This window comes from Ictalurus punctatus, chromosome 28, assembly GCF_001660625.3.
Source record: "Ictalurus punctatus breed USDA103 chromosome 28, Coco_2.0, whole genome shotgun sequence".
Classification (NCBI taxonomy): domain Eukaryota; kingdom Metazoa; phylum Chordata; class Actinopteri; order Siluriformes; family Ictaluridae; genus Ictalurus; species Ictalurus punctatus.
The window spans coordinates 12,773,901-12,795,339 of record NC_030443.2 but is presented as its reverse complement, the minus strand read 5'-3'; the positions used below and the strand labels follow the sequence as shown (position 1 = coordinate 12,795,339).

At 40.3% G+C, this 21,439-nt stretch overlaps 1 protein-coding gene across 4 annotated transcripts in view; it reads left to right on the top strand.

The window, feature by feature from the left end:
• cita (citron rho-interacting serine/threonine kinase a) overlaps window positions 1–21,439 on the top strand; it is a 92,523-nt gene that overhangs the window by 66,271 nt on the left and 4,813 nt on the right. For 2 of the 4 annotated variants that reach the window (XM_053677099.1, XM_053677098.1), the window contains exons 27-46: window positions 267–371; window positions 790–930; window positions 2,611–2,718; window positions 2,951–3,146; window positions 4,696–4,863; window positions 8,245–8,382; window positions 9,212–9,392; window positions 9,660–9,751; window positions 11,493–11,597; window positions 11,967–12,136; window positions 12,961–13,005; window positions 15,894–15,974; window positions 16,206–16,341; window positions 17,011–17,150; window positions 17,825–17,917; window positions 18,740–18,848; window positions 18,956–19,084; window positions 19,717–19,797; window positions 19,913–19,991; window positions 20,128–20,307. In XM_053677099.1, coding sequence (XP_053533074.1) covers window positions 267–371; window positions 790–930; window positions 2,611–2,718; window positions 2,951–3,146; window positions 4,696–4,863; window positions 8,245–8,382; window positions 9,212–9,392; window positions 9,660–9,751; window positions 11,493–11,597; window positions 11,967–12,136; window positions 12,961–13,005; window positions 15,894–15,974; window positions 16,206–16,341; window positions 17,011–17,150; window positions 17,825–17,917; window positions 18,740–18,848; window positions 18,956–19,084; window positions 19,717–19,797; window positions 19,913–19,991; window positions 20,128–20,307 — 2,477 coding nt within the window. The remainder of the gene's footprint in view (window positions 1–266; window positions 372–789; window positions 931–2,610; window positions 2,719–2,950; window positions 3,147–4,695; window positions 4,864–8,244; window positions 8,383–9,211; window positions 9,393–9,659; window positions 9,752–11,492; window positions 11,598–11,966; window positions 12,137–12,960; window positions 13,006–15,893; window positions 15,975–16,205; window positions 16,342–17,010; window positions 17,151–17,824; window positions 17,918–18,739; window positions 18,849–18,955; window positions 19,085–19,716; window positions 19,798–19,912; window positions 19,992–20,127; window positions 20,308–21,439) is intronic. The other 2 variants (XM_017460685.3, XM_053677100.1) reach the window with 1 other exon arrangement.

Below are 21,439 nucleotides of genomic sequence, written 5' to 3'. Positions count from 1 at the left end.
TACACTTTCTGGAAGGTTCATGGCATCCGTACTCTATCGAACCTACATAACTGGGTTGGTAACACACAACCACAAATTCCATAAAGTATGAATGTGTCTAAACTTTTGACGAGTAGTGTATTTGTAGCTTAGTTTCCAAATACTTTTGACTTAAAGATTCATAAAAGCAATGTAGAAAATGCATATTTAGTTTAAACTGTCTTAACAGTCTTGAAATCTTTTAGTGTGTTGTGTATGAGCTTCATTGCTACTGTTGTGACTTACAGTTGAATGATCTGGAGAAGAAGCATGCCATGTTGGAGATGAATGCTCGCAGCCTCCAGCAGAAACTAGAGACTGAGAGAGAGCTCAAGCAGAGGCTGATGGAGGAGGTTGGTCTCGTGTACACATACACACAGGCATTTAGAGCAGCATGATTTCACCTAGTGGTCCATTTGTCGAGCCGGCTTTCGACGTACATGTAACATAGGAGACATTATAAGGGCTCTAAACGTAAGGCAGTACCTGTGTCTATCATGTACCTGCTATTAACATATCCACACAATAAACTGTGACGTTCAGAAATCTTTTAATAGGTGTCAATATCTCTTACTCTCCTATTGTGGACCTTCAGACAGGACATAATGCAACACATTCAACCAATGTTGTTTCACAGGAGGTGCAATTGCACCCAGGTTCACTAAAAGCAAATGACTTTTGAGTGTATATTTCTCACCTGTGTATTTGTCAAGACATTTGTAGTTAAAGTGATTAGTTCGGTTGATCATTGTACATGTGTGAATATCTCAGCAAGGAAAGCTGCAGCAGCAGATGGACCTCCAAAAGACCCACATCTTCAGACTGACTCAGGGTCTGCAGGAAGCACTGGACCAAACTGACCTGCTCAAGACTGAGAGGACAGACCTCGAGTACCAACTCGAAAATATACAGGTACACACACACACTTCGGATCATCATTCAGTTCCCTGTATTGCATTCCCAGCTTGTAGTTGAACCATTTACCAACCTTTTTTTAAGGTTGTACAAGTAACTAGGCTGAACAGCTAATCAAAAGCACTTTGAGAGGCATGAATCATTGACGACCCCTCAGGGATGAATGCAATAGTAGACTAAGAAGTAGTGAAGCTGAAGCTAGATCCTGATTCCCACAGTCTGAGTCCATGCCGTAATTATTCTCTCCTACACACGCTCAACTCGCAGGATTAATGATCTGTTGTTCTTGCTGTCCTCTGCAGATGCCTCACAAATGCATCATATTTGCACACGTACTCACAAAAACAGTAGGATTGTGTGTGCATTTACAGTACTCTGACAGTGCAGATGGTTTCTGGGCCCGTAGAGCCATTTTAACTTCCTGAATGACAGAATGACTGATCGCCACTGTTAAAATGTCCATGCCCATCTCAAGACACTGCGTAGTGGTATATATCTAAACATAGACCAGTAATCCAGCAATAAACCAGAAAGGTAGACGTAAGGATCTTCACAACTTGATTATTCTTTCCAAATCTTTTTTTGGACAGATGATAGAAGAGACAGACTGAAAACAGATGTAGTGAAAAGGTAGAGGATAGAAGGCAAAAGCTATTTGTTCCTAAGTAAAAATAGCATGTACATTGTTGTTGTGCCTAATCTAGTAATGGTCATTATAATGGGTTACTCACATTAAGAATGGTAGGCTACTGTTGTATCGTGTAAATATAAACAGTATTTTGTGCTAAGCTGTCTGTTGATCCAAAGAATTGAATATTAAGGTTTGTGTTGATGTCATGTGATCAAGTTTGCGATTGGCTGATCAAAGCTCCCTATACCCTGTTGTATTTAAGGGTGCAAAATCTGTACTTATGACCAATGTGGTCTTCACTTGGGAGGAAATTGATACTCAATACGTAGCATGTCTCTGATGCATATTGGAAAAACATCGCCTGGTCTTTTTTCCAATCTTCAACTCTCCAGTTTAGGGGAGCCTTTGCCCACTGTAACCTCAAATTCCTGCTCTGAGAGAACCTTGTCTCATGGTTCAATGTGCTTCTATATGAGTTTATTTGCTGAGATGCGTTTCTGCTCAACACGGTTGAAAAGTGTGGTTATTTGCATTGATGGAAACTTTCTGAAGCTCTTCTCCTGTATCTGCCTGATGTTTATGCATGGCTTGGCTGTCGCACAATTTGACGATTTGATAATTACACAAACGACCAGGTGTACAGCTGTTAAAGAGGCTCCTGAATGTATGTCGCTGCCTTATTGTCACAAATGGCTCCGTTTTGAGGTATTCCACAACAAAGAGAAAAGTAAAGGATAATGATAAAGGATAAGTCTGTTATGAGGACTTATCGTAACATCAAAAACCAGTCAGAACTGTTGCAGAGATAGCAGCGCCCTATATCTGTCCATGTGTCAGTGTAAGAAACCGATACACCTGGATTGTACTGCTTATGCCTTTATCAACAAGGAGGGAGATTTGTTCGTTATTTATTTATTTATTTTGTATCAAAGGGCGTCTGACAGATTATCCCATTCATACTTCAACTTTCTACTCATACAGTTTCAGATGAAACGCAAACTAAGTGGCTTTCAATCATTTTCGCCGTGGTCTCTTCTCCTCTCTAGGCCGTGTACTCTCATGAGAAGGTGAAGATGGAGGGCACAATCTCTCAGCAGACCAAACTCATTGACTTCCTTCAGGCCAAGATGGACCAACCCATCAAGAAAAAGAAGGTTTGAGGGATATAACAAGCAAACAAGGCTTATTACCAAGCTTGATTAAGCTTCCCTTCCATTAAAAGTCCCTAAGATGTAATCTTGGTATGATTTGTTCTTCACCAGCTTTAAGGCTGGAGTCATTTATAATTGTTTGGCTGAGGGAATTAATTAGGCTTCAGAGAATGTTAAGTAGAAGACCATTTCCAGGAGCATGATGGGATGGTCGCTCTGTGGCCCCGTGCTGTAGGGTATTTTTGGACGTCGACGGGAGGATATGGTTGCTGCTGGTAACGGGGCAGCAGGCATGGCGCAGGGGCAGCCAGCAGTGCCTATGCAGTACAGCGACATGAAAGCGGCGCTGGACAAGGAGCGAGCACGGTGCACTGAGCTGGAGGAGGCCCTGCAAAAGATGAGGATAGAGCTGCGCTCACTGCGAGAGGAGGGTAAGGAGCAAACACTTTCTAGCTGTGTTTATCACTGTCCAACTCACTATACAGTGAACTGCAGGGTGTTCCAGAAGTCTCCATACATAGTCCTCTGTTTGCCAGCATCGTGTCGGTTGTGCCTTCGTCAGTGGATGTTCCTGGACGTCCGCTTCTCAGTCAGTCCGCAACACTTCCAGTCTTTTTGAATTTGTTAATAAGTTTGGTAACAGTGTCATATGTGTGTGTGATGTGCTCGCCATGTTTCCTGTTAAAGTCCATCGCAACCTTGCGACAGCTTCCAGCCATGAGAACGATTTTAGTACGTTCTTCTTTTGTCAAAGACATTCTTAAAGGCTGTCTGAGAAAAATCTGTATATAATATAAACCAAGTATGAAAAAGTGTGGCAGACATTTTGCTAAAAAGTGTTAATTTCCCAAGATAATGTATGGAGACTTTTGGGGCACCCTGTATTTTCAGGGTCTCCCATTTTATAGTGCACAGCAACAGATAGTGTACAATGATGTACCCAAGTGGTGTCAGAATACCCATAATGCACTGCATTGTTTGGTCCTCAGGCTTGATACAGTAAAATAAATGTGTGGATAATTAATTAGCTAACGTTGTTTTTGCCACGGAATGTGATTAGTGTTGCAGAGTAATGAACAAACCCATGTAATGTAGTGTTGTGAAATCATTTGTTTTCTATAATAGTGTTCTGTGTAGTGTATTCTTCTTTCCATTTAGCCTTTCTTTTTTTCTCTCTCTTAACAATCTCACTTTAATGCATTTCCTCGTTTCTCCTGACTCATTCTTTTTTTGTGTTGAATCCATTTTTGTTTTCTCAGTAGGACGGATGTGGCACTGTAATCAGCTTTCATTCTTGTATTTTGTATTTTGCTGTTCAGCATTTGATTTTGATTTTCTATCTGAACAAATAAGCAGAAAAACAAACAAACAAAAAAATAGCACCTACTTTTTTATTTCAGATTTTTTTGCTGATATTTAGCTTAATATTACTTTTAATTAGGTAGTACGGGATCCATGTAAACATCCGCCATTTTAATCGCTTGTTTTCATCCCATACATGTTGGAGATGAGACTCTTGGCTTCCCATTAATGAGATGTGCTCAATACATAGGATATAACAGTGGTGTTTTAGGACCTACTTTGTGTACTGCATTTCCTATAAAAGGTCATTTAGGATTCACAGTTAACTGTGATCTTGCTTTTAATTTTTACTTGTAAAAATTTATATTTTAAAAAATAGCATTTGTTTATTCAGACCTCTTTTTAAAAAAAAACAACAAAAAAAAACAAACCAAAAGAAACAAAGACTAGATACTGTTTTAAAGAGAGGTCCTAAATGTGGATATTTGAAGAGTACCCTAACAGTGAAATTAGCTCTAGCAGTCTTCGACTCAATAGGTAGCATGCCAAATGTCTTGTAATGTATTTTTTTAATGACATGCTATCTTTTATCATTTGTGTCTGCCTACAAATCCATTTTCATTCCGCTGCCTCTTCGTTTGTTTAGAATTTGACTGATCATGTTTGGACTCTCTCCAGCGGCTCACTTCAAGACCCAGGAGCACGTGGCCCCCTCCACCCCGGCCTCGGCCCGTCACCAGCTCCTTATGTCGGCCATCGTTAAGTCTCCTGAACGGCAGCCAAATCCCAGCAGCCTGCTAAACCCAGCCAGCTCAGCCCGACGCAAGGAGACCTCCACTCCTGAGGGTGAGGCACAGCACTCGATCTGGCAGGAAGTTTTAATTAACAGTGCTTCATTTTAAATTAGCCTCCGTAATTTCTGGATCCTAACTTGATATTTTCTGATTTGCTATCTGACACACCTGGTTAGATTTTGTCAGTCTGTAGCTCAAGGTTGAATGTTGTTTTTTTTGTGTGTTGTTGAAATATTTTATTAGATAAAGAGAATTTTTCATAATAAAACTTAAAGGAAAAAAAAACATACTGGATCATCACTTCTAAAACTCTCTCATCACTCATCTCCGTCTCCTTCGGTACTTTGCCCTCTTCCCTCTCCGGCTTTCTGAGGAACATAGTTCGTCTTTTCACCTTGCCTGTGTGCTCTGTTGCTGTCTTCCCTCTCTTTGTGTGTCTCTGTGAAGGCTGAGACCTTTTTGTCTTCTCTTATCTCTTGTGCTCTTTTCAGAGAAGAGGAGGGTTACATTCGAAAGTAAGTCTCTCGCTCGCTTTACCTCCTCCCCTCTCCTGCTTTTTCCTCTCGTCTTCCCCATCTGAAGGCTGGCTCAACTCATCTATCTACTTGATAAGAGACAGTTTGTGGGTGGATTTATGAAGCTATGCACTTCATAGTAACTCATTTGTCTAGGAGTATTATTTGTTAGTATATTAACAGCTAATAATTCAGGCCATAAATCTTGTATAGAGCAATATGCAATAGAGCAATATGTATGAGAGTATATTGATTTTTAATCCTGTTATTCTAGAGAAACCGTTTCCTTTTGTCAGTTGTGCTTAACACAAGAAGCAAGTCTAAATAATAATAATAATAATAATAATAATAAATACATCTTGATATTGTTTTGTTGAATGTTACATTGACATTTGCAGTAATTTGTGGATTTACATTCGCATTTCAGGCAAATGGCTCGTTACTGCTGTTTAGCCCGTGGTGTAGACAGGAATTCATTTTGATGGAGGATGAGGAAGTATAGTTTAATTAAATCACTTTGTGATCGATACAGTTAAATTTATAAACGTAGCACGCTCGTGCATGGCATCCCTGCCATGTTAATAATGTATTATACAGGGCAGTGGTGGCTTTGGTGGTTAAGGCTCTGGGTTACTGATCGGAAGGTCGGGGGTTCAAGCACCGGTGCTGCCAAGCTGTCACTGTTGGGCCCTTGAGCAAGGCCCTTAACCCTTTCTGCTCCAGGGGCGCTGAATCATGGCTGACCCTGTACTCTGACCCCAACGTCCTGACATGCTGGGGTATGCGGAGAAAAGAATTTCACTGTGCTATAATGTAAACGTGATCAATAAAGACTCATTATCATTATCATTATGTAGGAAATACAATATCTTCACAATACAACAATACCAGGACATTTCCACAGAAAACAATTCAAATAACATACTAATAAAGGGGACAGGACATCTTAAATTTGATGCTGTAATATCTCAATATCCTTGATTGCTTTAAAGCTGACTAGTAGCTTTAAAACAGAAACGGGAAAAGTCTCGCTCGATGAATCCTGTTTCTCACTATAGTGCCAGTCGACAATAAAATGTGATTAAATAAACTAATCGACGTCTTTGTTGTGGACTGTGGTGGTTAAATACGGACGAAATGTTACGAAGACCTTGTCGATCGTTTATGTACATCGTTATTGCACAGTTATTGTGTCCAATATGTTAATTATTATATTATTAGCCTTAAATCTCAAACTGCACAAAGAGGTGAAATAGTTTGCTGTTGTCTGTGCATAGTGGAGTAAGCCTCTCTTCTTTCTCTCCCCCCCCTGTCCCCCTGGCCCAAGCATTGCACCATCCTTTGAGTCTCTCACTAAGTGCACCTCTTCATGCTCTTTCTCTCAGTTTCTCTCTGCATCGAAGCTCTCGATTGTCTTTGATCTAATAATCGAGAATAGATTTTGTCATTTCCATGAAGCATGCAGTGCCCTGCCACTGGCTTCAGAATGAGATTGCACTTCGTTTTTATAGCTTTGGCAGTTGTTTTTAACGTTGCTTTTAGGACTTCAGTCCTCACTGATCTCCCTTCCTCCTCTTTTTGCTATTTTTTATTTCTTTCACTCTCCTACTGTTTTCTTCTTCTTCTTCTTCTTTTTTGTTCCCTGGAGTGCACGGATCTCTGCATGTGAATAGCATCTGTAGAAAACAAACTCGATCTTTTTCCTCTCCTTATTTCCTGTGTAAGCACTGGTAATACATATATTCACCAGCCACTTTATTAGGAACACCTGCACATTCATACAATTATCCGTTCAATCAATCATGCGGCAGCAATGCAATGCATAAAATCAGGCAGATGCAGGTAATGTTCAACAGCACCTACAACAGCAGAAGACCGACACATCAGGTTCCACTCCTGTCAGTTAAGAACAGGAATCCGAGGCTACAGTGGGCATGGGCTCACCAAAACGGGACAGCTGAAAAATGGAACAAAGACTAGGCGATATTTGTTTTGTTTTTTTAATCTTTGGCTGTGCTCAGATTCCTGTTCTTGACTGACAAGAGAGGAACCCTATGTGGTCTTCTGTTGTTGTAACCCGTCCGCCTCAAGGTTCAGCATGTTACGAGTTCTGAAAAGCTTTTCAAGTCAGCACAGTTGTAAAGAGTGATTATTTGAGTTACCTTTGTCATCATGTCAGCTCTGTGTAAACTCTAGACCGTCGTACCTGAAAAGATTCCGGTTGAGGAGTTTCTGGAATACTCATACCAGCTTGTCTGGCACCAACAACCATACCACGGTCAAAGTCACTGAAATCACAGAGATGTGATTGCCTGATTGGATAATTGCATGAATGAGCAGGAGTACATGTGTTGATATTAAAGTGACTGGGGAGTGTAAGTTTATAGGCTTTGGCATAAATGTAAGCGTTACAAACGGTTTTAGAGCATATTAGCTGCACCTCTAGCAACAGGAAGATAAAACAAAGATTTACTTTAAACATGGGGTGCTAAAGGAAGTGCAAAGCACAATAAAAGGTGTCATCTCTTTATGTCTAGGACAAGGTTGCATTTGCAGAATATCACATTTGTTTTTAGGTGTCAGTCAAACGGCCACATAATGGCATTACTGTAAGGCTACATGGTTGCTCTATGCTTTGGGAGTTGGGGAAATAGTGATTTTAATCATTAACTCTGCATGAATTTAGATTAATCGAATTCAGAGTTTGGGTAGCATGCGACCACACTCCTGCTGAGAGCATTACCGTGACCTGCTCTATATCCCATGTCACATGCTCTAGCTAATACCAATTCATCATCAGTCTGACTTTTTCCTCAATTTGTATTTTCCTCCAATACAGCACAGGCTCACCTAATTACCTAACTCTGATACACACACACACACTTTCTTTTTCTCACACACACCGTCTTTCTCTTTAGAATATGGGCGGCGTGTGAAGGAGAGAATGCACCATAACATTCCTCACCGCTTTACAGTGGGACTCAACATGAGAGCTGCCAAATGTGCAGTCTGCCTGGACACCGTGCACTTTGGCAGACAGGCTGCGACCTGCCTGGGTATGCGCTTACTTTTACATATGCACTTGCTTTTTAAAATATATTTTAACAGAGTGTGACAATTTGAGAAGGTTTTTTTTTTTTTTCTGTCAAAAGGTCAGGAAAAGCTATAATGGTACCAATAAATATGAAGGTCCATATTTATTTGTTTATTTTATATATATATATCTATATATATATATATATATATATATATATATATATATATATATATATATATATATATATATATATATATATATATATTTATATTTATATATATATATATATATATATTTATATATATATATATATATATATATATATATATATATATATATATATATATATATACACACACACATTCGTGTTCTTGATTCGGAGTGGTCAGAAGGTGCTGATTAGTTTCAGTTGCATCAAGGGACTCTCCACATGGCAGACGCTCCACATAAACTGAAATTATTAAGTTTTCTGTGAGGAGATATTTATTTGGCATTCTTGGAAGGAGTCTCCAGTGTCAGTGCTTTGGAACAGCCGGAGGTAAGGCTATAAGTTGCCCAGGAAAGTCTTCAGGTCTTCTCCTCTAACGTGGTAACAGGAGCAAAGTCTTTCATGGACATTCCACAACATTAACTGTAACTATAAATGGATGAAAAGTACATGTTCTTGAATTATTAGTGTTGACAAATGTGGTATAACACTTGATTATTTTCCTATAATAGCATACCTTTTCAAATTTTATTCCTTACACAAGTCTTTGTAATATTTACATTTCTCTCTCTCTCTCTCTCTCTCTCTCTCTCTCTCTCTCTCTCTCTCGCGCGCGCACGCTCTCTGCTTTTGCTGTCAGAATGTCATACTCTGTGCCATCCCAAGTGCTCCCCGTGTCTTCCTGCTACATGTGGTCTGCCTCCGGAATACGCAACCCACTTTTCTGAGGCTCTGTGCAGAGACAAGGCCAACTCGCCAGCCCTGCAGGTCAAAGAAGCTTCTGGACATGTGCGCCTGGAAGGCTGGATGAAGCAGCCTAGGTAGGAGCAACAGGCGTAGGGTAAAGTTTACTAGGAGCGAAGCAGTGTCTAAATTCAGGGGTTTAGAAATGGTGCATTTGATCTATATTTGCTGTTTGTTTGTTAGATATTCTTCGTTTAAGTTCAGTTAAACTTTGTGTTAATGCAGTGTCTATCCATGATGCACCAAAAAGACATTAGATCTTGTTCTTATATAACACACTTGCATCACACACGCTGCTTTAAATGGAAACTGTATTCTTAATATTCACCGTGAACACATTGCAGGAACGGGAAGCGCGGCCAGCAGGGCTGGGAGAGCAAGTATGTCGTTCTGGACGGAACTAAAGTCTCCATCTATGAGTCAGAACCCAGAGAAGGTATTTAAGAACTTCACTGTGTGTGTGTGCAGAGTGTATACATGCTACACTTCACTCTCACTGTGTGCGTGTGTGTGTGTGTGCACTGCAATATGCATATATGCTGATGAAATACAGACACCACAGCTGTGAGTATTAACAGGTGTCCTGTAGCCCTCCAGTGTATCATGTGATTGATTTATTTAGCACTGTTTAAGAACAAGATTACAGATGGCTTTGCAGAGCAGTTAAAACATTAGAATGCAAAGATGACTGAGAGGAAAAAATTAGATGTGATGGAATTTTAAAAAAGAAAAGATGATTAAATAACTCAACTAAAAGCCAACAAAATTTTAATAAATAATTTGGAACGTTAGACCTCATTTGTCATAGCAGGCTGCGGAAACCTTATCTGCACAGTATTACACGCAGCAACGGTGCATTCTTTCTGCCTGCAGCATTTTCTGAGTCAAGATAAACTAAACGTGGCCATTCTGGTAACATAATTAGGGTCTGAATGAAAGATTTGTATACCACAGGCCGGACGCACCGTATAATCTACGTCTAATAGCAAACAGATTAAACAGATGATGTTATTTCACAAAGAAATCATAGTCACCGTCGATCTGGTGACGATCTGGTTCTGTAGGAGACGTTTATTTAACTTTTACAAAAGGAGAGTCCAGTGTCAAGCGTAACCCTCAGAGATAATGTCTTCAGGATGGAGTATATTTCTGGTTTTTCGTGGTTTCTGTCTTATTAAATTCCAGAGAAAGTGATGGAACACCTGTTTATACTGTAGCTACTCTGGTGACAGGAACTAACTAGTTTTATGGGCATTCCACAACATTACATGTAACTACAGTATAAGTGTTAATTGTAATCGTTAGGAAATTTCTTCTGTATTTAAAGAGGAATAAAACACTTTGGCCATCAATCCTGCCTGCCACTGAGTACTCTTCTACAACCGCATGCTCTGTAGTTTTATATTGCTTACTTAAGTCAACCTGATTAGCCTTTTGAGCTGATTAGCCATTGTTCCAGCTGAGCTCATTAGGTAAAAATTTCCTCCAGCGACCTTTTGTGTGATTGCCATTTTCATTTCCTCACTGCATAAAGCTGTGTAATACACAGCAACTGTGCAAAAGTCAGGTACATGTGAAGAAATGCTGTAAAGTAAAGATGACCTCAGAAATAACGAAATTCAATCTTTCTACTTAAAAGAAAAATGCTACAATGTGCAGTAAACAGTAATAAAGTAAACTAAATCATTGTTTTGTTTATTACAATGTTCTTTTCCCTCAAAAATAATTGATCAATTTGTGTAGTTAGCTGATCAGGAAATTAGCTTATAAGTTTTACTGAGCATCTAGTTCTTCTAGAGACTTTGTCTGTCACACTTGCTCCTTTTGGTTTGCATACAAAACCCAGGAGCCTTCATTAGGATTTGGGTTGTTTTTTTTTTTTTGGTTGTTTTTTTTTTTTTTTATAGCTGCATTGCGTTCTGACATACAAATATTTTTCTGTAACATTTTTTTTTATGGAAAAGTAATGTTTGGAAATCTGAAATGTTTTTATACTGACTCAATAATGCAGAATTCCTCAAATAAATATCTATAACAAAATTTGTACTGAAAAAAAATAGGGTGCCTAAGTATTTGTACAGTATTATTGTACATAACCTATAATTATAGATAAGATTCGTGTAAGTGCAAATCATGTAAGTAATAGTTATTTGTGTGTGTGTGTGTGCGTGTTTCAGATTCAGTGAAGCCACAGGAGGAGTTTGAACTGTGTTTACCTGATGGTGACGTGACTGTACATGGAGCTGTAGGAGCCTCCGAGCTCATCAACACTGCAAAGTCAGGTTAGGGTCCGAGCACACACATCTGTTAGGCTTCTAACATCGTTTTGCTCTTCGGAATCTTGTTCATTAGACTCACTTGATGTAATTTTACACTGGATTGTGTTTCAGTTTGCATTCACATGAAAGCACTGACTGGACCTGTCAGTAAGTTGACATAAAAAAGCAGTACTCGTGATTTTGTAACCATGGCAACACTGTTACTACGGGGTTCGACTGTACCTGATAACTAGCTTACTAGTCTGACTATGTTGCTGAAGAGAGCTCCTCTAACTAGACAGCGATTTGACTGTGACCATAGATAGCAGTAATTCATTCACTAACTCACAAAACCTAACGAGAAAATGTGTGTGTGTGTGTGTGTGTGGGCAGATATACCATACGTGCTGAAGCTTGAGTCTCATCCACACACAACATGCTGGCCTGGTCAGTCGCTCTACTTCATGGCCCCCAGTTTCCCTGATAAACAGCGCTGGGTGGCTGTTCTGGAGTCCGTGGTCGCCGGCAGCAGGAGCTCCCGCGAAAAATCCGAGTCTGATGCAGTGAGTAGACTTTTATGATTATAGCACTTTTATATTATAAAAAGTGTTGTCTGTAATATAATGCTTGCATATCTCTTCTATATTCAAAAGTTTCAACATGCATGTTGACATTGCGCAGTAATCTGATCGTATTATTGAATCGTAAAATTCACGTGCATATTAAATTGCTATAATGGTTTAGTGACTTGAAAATAAAGTAAGGCTTTATATTTACTGAAGCATTGCAATATAGCTCTTTTTTGTTTGATTGTTCTCCTCATGATGGTTTTCCAGTGTAGCAACAACGTAATTTGAACCCGTATGAACAACATTTTTTCAAGGCTCTTTGTTTGGTAATTAGTGGAAGACTTTTATACATTCTATGCGTGTTGTTCAAGCACAAGCACCATTGCTTGTAAAACTGTTTATCCAGACAGGATGGCAATTCATTTGGCAATTTTTCAAAACACCCCTGGGGTCACTGAAAACCAGTATCTATTTTGGGAGGAATTAATTTTTTTTTCAGTGGAGGAGTGAGGAAAAACACTAACATCACACATCTGGATGGGATTAAAACCACATAACACCTCTCAAGCATGAAATTACTCCAGCAACCCATGTAAAAAATAGTTCTGTCCAAGAAGATCTTTTTTTTTTGTACACCTTTGACTAAATGTACAGAATTAACATCACATTATTTCCATTCACACCACTGACAGTTTGTTTAATTCCAGTTATTTCTTCTAATTCATCAGTTTGTTTGTTCCTAATCCAGTCCAATCTAATCTCTAATCTAACGTGTGATCTGTGACGTGTGTGTGTGTGTTGTATGATCACTGCTGTAGGCAAGTGTAGCTAAACGACAGAAGACACTCTCTCCACTAGTACAGGTAAACCCATTTCAAGCCTCCAGTTATTTGAGTTTGCCTGCTCCTTGGAATGTGTCCTACTCATTTTCTCCTACATACTCACACAAATCCTCATGTGAGATACGTTCAGACCCTCGAATAATAAAGCTGGGGTGTCAAACTCATTTTCTGCCCATGTCATGTTGCCATTTTTTTGGTTTGTCCTTAAATGTCCATAAATAACAACTTTAATTCATTAACTTTTAGTAATTATTCAGTAATCTCTGCTCTTAATGAACAATGGAGGGCTTTTCTAACAGATAGACTATTTAAGTGTATTCATTGTAATCTTTTTTTTTTTTTTTTTTTTTTAGCAGTCTGCTAAAACCCAACACTGCAGCTAACTTCTGTAAAACACCCCAAAATGGAATTTTTATGCCGATAATATACACTGATCAGCCATAGCATTAAAACCACCTGCCTAATATTGTGTAGGTCCCCCTTGTGCCACCGAAACAGCATTGACTCGTCAGGACATGGACTCCACAAGACCTCTGAAGGTGTGCTGTGGTGTCTGGCACCAAGACGTTAGCAGCAGATCCTTTAAGTCGTGTAAGTTATGAGGTGGTGGCTCCATGGATCGGACTTGTTCGTCCAACACGTCTCACAGATGCGCGATCTGATTGAGATCTGGGGAATTTGGAGGCCAAGTCAACACCTTGAACTCTTTGTCATGTTCCTCAAATCATTCCTGAACAATTTTTACAATGAAGCAGGACACTATCCTGCTTAAAGAGACCATTGCCATTAGGCAATACCGCTGCCATGAAGGAGTGTACTTGGTCTGCAACAATGTTTAGGAAGGTGATATGTGTCAAAGTAACATCCACATGAATGCCAGGACCCAAGCTTTCCCAGCAGAACATTGCCTAGAGCATCACACTGCCTCTTCTAGCTTGCCTTCTTCCCATAGTGCATCCTGGTACCACCTCTTCCCCAGGTAAGCGACACACAAGCACCCGGCTAGCCTTCGCTCCCAACTCACATCAATGAGCCTTGGGCGGCACCCATGACCCTGTCGCCGGTTCACCAGTTGTCCTTCCTTGGACCACTTTTAGTAGGTACTACCTACTGCATACCGGGAACACCCCACAAGACCTGCCCTTTTGGAGATGCTCTGACCCAGTCATCTAGCCTTCACAATTTGGCACTTGTCAAAGTCGCTCAGATTCTTACGCTTGCCCATTTTTTTCTGTTTCCAGCACATCAACTTAGAAAATTGACTGTTCACTTGCTCCCTAATATAACCCGCCCCATGACAGGTGCCAATGTAACGGGATAATCAATGTTACTCACGTCACCTGTCAGTGGTTTTAATTTTATGGCTGATCCCTGTATTTTGTACTGTATATACTATAGAAAACAGAACTGTATCTTATCAAAATGATGGTAAAATTGTTTTATTTAGGCGTCTGCCTGTAAAGATCCTCTTTTATAAAGAGCCGGTTTTACAGATACGGTTGTAAAACAGTCAGTCTGCCTAGCTAAGTGTGTTTTCCTCGAAGGTGTGATCAAATCCTTGGATATTTACTTGCTGTGGCAAAACTGACATAAGCCTAACATGTTGAGTATGTACCACATACCAGCTGTCAAAATGTCACCATCAGATCATCAAAACAAAGAAGAGTGCTTGCACATTCTGTACAGACGACAGGCTTTAAAACTAATGAAAAGACATTAATAAAAAAAAAAAAACTTTAATCGACAGAGCAGAACTGGTAGAATGAATGAGCGCTTTTTCCTCCCACTGATGTTAGTGTGAACAGAGATCAGTGGAGTGAACAGATGATGATGATGAGGCTTGTGTTTAAATACCAGGAATGACTTTTACCTCAGGTGATGAGACCGAGACTGGCGTAAGAAATAACTCATTTCTCACTGTAAGCTTAAAATTCTTTCAAATTTACCAGGTTTTTTCCTAAGTAGACTTCAAAACGCTGTAACTTGTTCGAAAGAGAAATACAGTTCAGTTCACGAAAGTCTGTAGGTTTTCGCAGACCACCACGCATAACTGAATAATGCAGCTTGTCTCTCTATTAGATTTCGCATGTTTGAAAAGGATCTACCGGTTGTACATTTTGACGCTATGAAAGACCGTATTTCCAGAAACACTGCTCCGTCTTGTTTTTTTTCTTTTCTTTTTTTTTTTTTTGTGGTTGTTGTTGATGTAAGCACCCTGCTGTGTTGAAAATGCCATTCTCCAACCATTTAGCTGAGCTGTTTCTGGTTGTGCGGCAGTTTACCAATTTTAGCTTCGTTTCATAAGAGTGACGTGAACTGTACGCGTTTATAAATGTCACGGCTCCTTTATAAAGAAATGGCATTGGCTTCTCAGTATTCACCGCCAGTCTATCTGTAGCTATGCTGACTTTGGGGGGAAACTAGAATTTTGGGTCGGTTATTATTTTACACTACAGCTAATGCTGCTTAGCGTGTTATAAATTGTTTCAATATAACTGTTCGGTCCACAGTCTTTGAGTTTGACACCTGTGAATTAAACCATCCCAGGCTTGCCAAAACATGGACTGCGCATATGTGTGTATTAGTTTGCAGCTCAGCATGTTTTCGATTTTTTTTATTTAATTCTGTGACTATTTGCTGTGTGTGTGCATGTGTGTTTTGGTTGCACTTTCATCCCATGAATGCTGTTATCCTTCCCCTCTGTACAGGACTCAGGGAATTGATCTGCTTAATGCTTTAGCCTTGCTGGCTTATAAGCAAGAGCCCCTGTGGTCATGTTGCTACTTTGTGTGTGTGTGTGTGGTGGAAAAGCTGGGTGCTTCCTCCTGACATTATAATTCCCAACCAAGGTTATAGGATACATTAGTGCACCATTTTTGTCTTCATCTCCTTTTCTGTGTCATATTCAGAAACTGTTGGGGAATTCGTTGTTGAAGCTAGAGGGTGATGACCGGCTTGATATCAACTGTACTTTACCGCTGACTGATCAGGTATTCCATGAATATTCCACAATCTGCTCATATTGGACAGATCCATGTATATTGACACTTCTAACCTGATACTTGTGAACATTTTGTAAAATAAAATTTAAAAAAAAAAGTATACTATGCATGTCTGACATTTGGTTAGTCCGCTCTGCAAATGATGCCGTGTAATTGCTTAACGCACTGTGTAAATGTCAGAATTGGCGATCTCGTCACTTTGTGTATTTCTCTTTTCAGATTGTAATGGTGGGTTCGGAAGAGGGTCTGTACGCTCTGAATGTGATCAAGAACTCTCTGACTCACGTCCCGGGCCTGACCTCCGTCTTCCAAATCCAGATTCTCAAAGAGCTCGACAAATTGCTCATGATCACAGGTCAGTACACACACAAATATACTCCATGCATATAAATTGCCGGTCGTTTGCTATACCATTCTCGTAACTCATAGCGCCGTTGAATGCTCTATTCTAATTGGACAGAAGGTGTTGATTAGTTTTCTTTAAAAGCAGCTCTGACTGATGCTCGGTGGATGCTCAACATCCACCAAAAAAAATAAATAAATAAAAAAATGTATATATTTTCTTATATAGCAAAGAACAATCAATAATTATGATATGGTGATATTTTTGGTAAGAAGAATGTTTATTTAACATTGAGAGGAGTCTCTAGTCAGTAAGTAAAATCTTCAGGACAGATGTCTTACTAACTGCTCGTGAGGGAATTGCTGCTTATAGCTGCTCTAACGTAAGCAATAACAAGAACTAACTTGTCTCGTGGAGACAATATTCATTTAATAAATTACAAATTCGAATCATTGGCACATCAATGCTGTACAAGCGGAATGAAACTATCAAACCACCGTAACATTGAATAGTTATTCCTTACATCTTATATCTTTGACTTCTAAGCTGTATGAAGGCTTTATATTTGTTACTGCTAGCATGCTTTTGTCCTTCCAGAACACATAATCATTTTTACTGACAAAATAATTTAAGTATTTATATCTGACCATACTTTGATCTTGTTTTGTGTGTGTTGTGCAGGAGAGGAGCGAGCTCTATGTCTGGTGGAGATTAAAAGAGTGAAGCAGTCACTGTCTCAGTCTCACCTGCCTGCCCAGCCTGAACTCTGTCCTTACATCTTTGAGGCAGTGAAGGGATGTCATCTCTTTGCCTCTGGCAAGGTGTGGACTCGGGCTTGAATTATATATCAGAAAAACCCCATCAACGTTAAAGGCATTCTCTGATGTTTTCGGACTGAATCGCTATCCGCACGTCTGTAGCGTATGGGAGATTACCACAAAGCTTCTTATCATTCCCTTCATTATGAAAAGGATGTTTTGTTTAATTGAAACTCACTTATAATGGAAGTATAAGGGTGGTTGTTGGGACAGGATGGGGCAACATGAAGAAATTATTCCCATTGATAATCAGTCCTACGGCGCAAATGTAGATAATAAATAAATACTGGAGGACTCTCAGAAATCAATTATAATAAAAATATGATTGCTCATGTTATTAGGTTTATATGAGCCTAATGAGCCCATGTGGTCACACTGGAAAAAAAAAACAACAAAAAAAACTATTCCAATTGCAATTAGATCTCCAAAACTGTCATTTTCGCCACATCATCTTTTCCTGAAACCTATTTTATGGTTGGTACCTGTGAGGGAAACCAATAATGTGGGAGTGCTCCTTTGAGTGTCCAATGAATGAATAATTATGTTGCATACCCTTTGCTTTTATATCACAAACCCCACTGAGAGTCGTGGCAGTAAAATACTTCTCTGAAACATGTGTTACAAAGGTTTTCATTGGTGCACTGAGTATTTTATCCATGTCTGTGTGTGTTGTGAAGATTGAGAATGGGATGTGTATCTGTGCTGCAATGCCCAATAAGATCACCATCCTGCGCTACAACGAAAGCCTCAGCAAGTTCTGCATCAGGAAGGTGAGTCTGCAAACTCAGCACTAATCACATGCTTCTACAGCCCATCGCTCCATCATCACTTCCTCTGCTGCAGTTATTTCACTCTGACACTGCTATCTACCTACCTATCTACCTATCCATCCATCCTCTCTCTGTCTCTTCCTCGCCTTCAAATATCTATGTCTATCTATCTATCTATCTATCTATCTATCTATCTATCTCTACCTACATACCTATCCATCCATCCATCCTGTCTCTGTGTCTCTTCCTCGCCTTCCCATACCTATCTATCTATCTATCTATCTATATATCTATATATCTATCTGTCTGTCTTTTCTCTGTCTGTATCGTATTTTTCTCTTTATTCTCTCACTCTCTGTCTGGGTTGTTTGTCTTTCCGTCTTTCTCTGTGTCTTCTCTCGGTCTCTTGCTTGCCTTACCCTATTGATCTGTCTGTCTGTATATCTATCTATCTGTCTATTCTTTCTCTCTGCCTCTTGCACGCATTGCCTGACCTATGTATTTATGTCTGTCTTCTCTCTGTCTTTCTCTTTCTTTATTTGTTCTTGCTCACTCTTCTTTTTTTTTCTGTCTTCTTCTGTCTGTTTTCTTTTCTGTCTGTCTTTTATTTTTCTCTCTATTCTCTCGCTCTCTCTGCCTTCTCCATCTCTTGCTTGCCTTACCTTTATCTGTCTATCTATCTATAAATTTGTCTATCTATCCTTCATTTGCGGTCATCTCTCTGTATCCTCTTTCTCTCTCTCTCTCTCTCTCTCTCTCTCTCTCTCTCTCTCTCTCTCTCTCTCTCTCTCTGTCCTCTCTCTCTCTCTCTCTCTCTCTCAGGAGATCGAGACCTCAGAGCCCTGCAGCTGTATCCACTTCACAGGTTACAGCATCATCATCGGCACAAACAAGTTCTACGAGATCGAGATGAAGCAGTATGTGCTGGAGGGTACGGCTTACACACTCACTCACACATCCATTTTCTCACCTGGCTCGTGGTTTAACGGGGTGTGTAATGCAGTTTTGATTAAGGTGTGTGTGTACGTTGTCATGCAGAGTTCCTGGATAAGAACGATGTGACTCTGGCCTCTGCCGTGTTCGCCGCCTCCTCGCACAGCTTCCCCATCTCCATCATTCAGGTGTCTTGTGCCCCACAGAAGGACGAGTACCTGCTCTGCTTCCACGGTACACAGCTTTCCGATTGAGATTGTGTGTGTGAGAGCTTGTGTTTCTGCCCTTTGTGAGGACCAGATGTCCTTAGTTCCATCCTACAACTCTCTGCTTGTAACCTACCTGCAAGAGTTTTTTTAACGAACGTCCCAAAATATAAATGAAGGAGTAAACACCGGTGGATGTTTTTCCCTTTTTAAAAAGGACATTAAAAAAGCACCAATAGACTCTGAGTGGAAGATTTTGGCTGCTCGTCCTTAGACTATAACAAGCCAAGCGCAGTTAGACTGAACGTGTAAAGATATGTGTAGATGTTAATTGTGATGTAGATATTAATTGTGTCCCGTGTGATTGGAGGGTGGTGTCCTTTTTATTTTGGACTATGGGGCAATAAAATAATGATTTCCTTTTGTAAAGAGTCTGGGACGTTTTGTCAGTAAATGAAACCATCTGCAAAAACCGAGACACTATCTTTCATTAAGTGCTTTATACAAAACTATTTATTTAATAACGTAACGATGGGATTACCTGTACACTTTTCAGAGCAGCGGCTATATGTCATTTGTTCCGAAATGCTCATCGTGTCAAAAGTATTTGTGGAATGTGTTGAGCCAAGCTATATGTAACGTTCTCCATGCCATTTGCAGAGTTTGGGGTCTTCGTGGACGCGTATGGCCGCCGGAGTCGCAGCGACGATATTAAATGGAGTAGACTGCCTCTGTCGTTCGGTAAGTCTGTGTGTCCGTGTGTGTCCTTCCTCCCATCAGCAGCTTTCTATTTGCAGCATATAAATAGTCCCGAGTGACATCAGTGATTCCATTTTAATATTCTTGCACGCTGCAGCCTACAGAGAGCCGTACTTGTTCGTCACTTACTTCAACTCTCTGGATGTGATTGAGGTTCAGAGCCACTCTGCGCTGGGGTAGGACCCCGCTTTATATTCTGCACATTATATATAATCACTATTATACTTAATGTACTTCCTATAGTCTTATAGTACTAAGATAATGAACTCTGTGTGTGTGTGTGTGTGTGTGTGGGTTAAAAAAAATAAACAGGCCTCACACCTACGCTCACCTAGACATCCCTAGCCCACGGTACCTGGGTCCTGCCATCTCATCTGGCGCTGTGTACCTGGCCTCTTCTTACCAGAACAAGCTGAGGGTCATCTGCTGCAAGGGCAACCTGGTGCAGGAGAGCTCGTCCTCCGAGCCTCAGAGAAGTGGCTCCACACGCAGGTCAGCTGGTTATCAGAGCACGTTCATACACACACTCTCACTCAGAGTTTGGGGAACTTGAGTAGCACTGCCAGGTTGTTGTGGTTGAGCATGTTGGTGAAGCCTGTCGGTACATGGACCAGGGTTGGTTGTCAGTGTTAATATACACCTTTAATCTCAGGCTGCTGAGTAATTGCTAGCCCTTTTCCACCACCAAGATACAAGATAGAAGTGCTGGTGCCATTATCTACTGTTGCATGCATTTCCAGCACAAAAACTCTTGTTCTAGGAAAAATTAGTTCTGTTGCAGGACCAAAATATCTAGAACCATGAACCGGGTCACGTCAGGGGCTTGGTGATGGTGTCATTGTGTCACCATGACAACCATGTAAGCAAGTGATTTGCATGACCGCCATGAAAACAACCCTGCATTAGTCACGTGCTGTTTGTCACGTAAGGACACGACAGTGTTACTTTTGTTTAAAATCTATTATATAAGAATACTTTGGCTTTTCTTCCATTTTTCTGAGTGCAGATGTGGTTGTATGGGGACTAAACACAGGTAGGAACTAGAGGTTCACAGATAACCTGCAGGATTGGTCTGTGGAATTCACTGGGAGCCAGTTGTCTGAATTTGTACCTAATTTGCCTGGACTGAGAAAAATCTCGACTCAGACGTCACTTGACGCTCTGAATCACGGCTCTGGATCACACGCTTGCATAGAAGATGAACAGCCGCCTGTCACATTGATGCCCGCTAGTGTGTAAAGATTCGGAACTCATGGTTTGAAGATGATTAATTATTATAAGTACAGGGTGTCCCAAAAGTCTCCATACGTAGGGGAAATTAACACTTTTTAACATTTAAACGTCTTCCAAAATTTAGTATGTATATCTTTTTCAGATAGCCTTTAAAGAATGACGTATTGAAATCATTCACATGGCTAGATCGGGAAACTGTCGCAAGGTTGCAATGGGCTTTAACAGGAAACATGCCGAGCGTGTCACACACACGACACTGTTACTAAACTTATTAACAGATTCAAAAAGATCGGAAGTGTTGCAGACGTCCACGACCATCCACTGACGCAGGCACAACCGACGCGATGCTGACAAACATAGCCTGTGCATGGAGACTTTTGAGACACCCGGT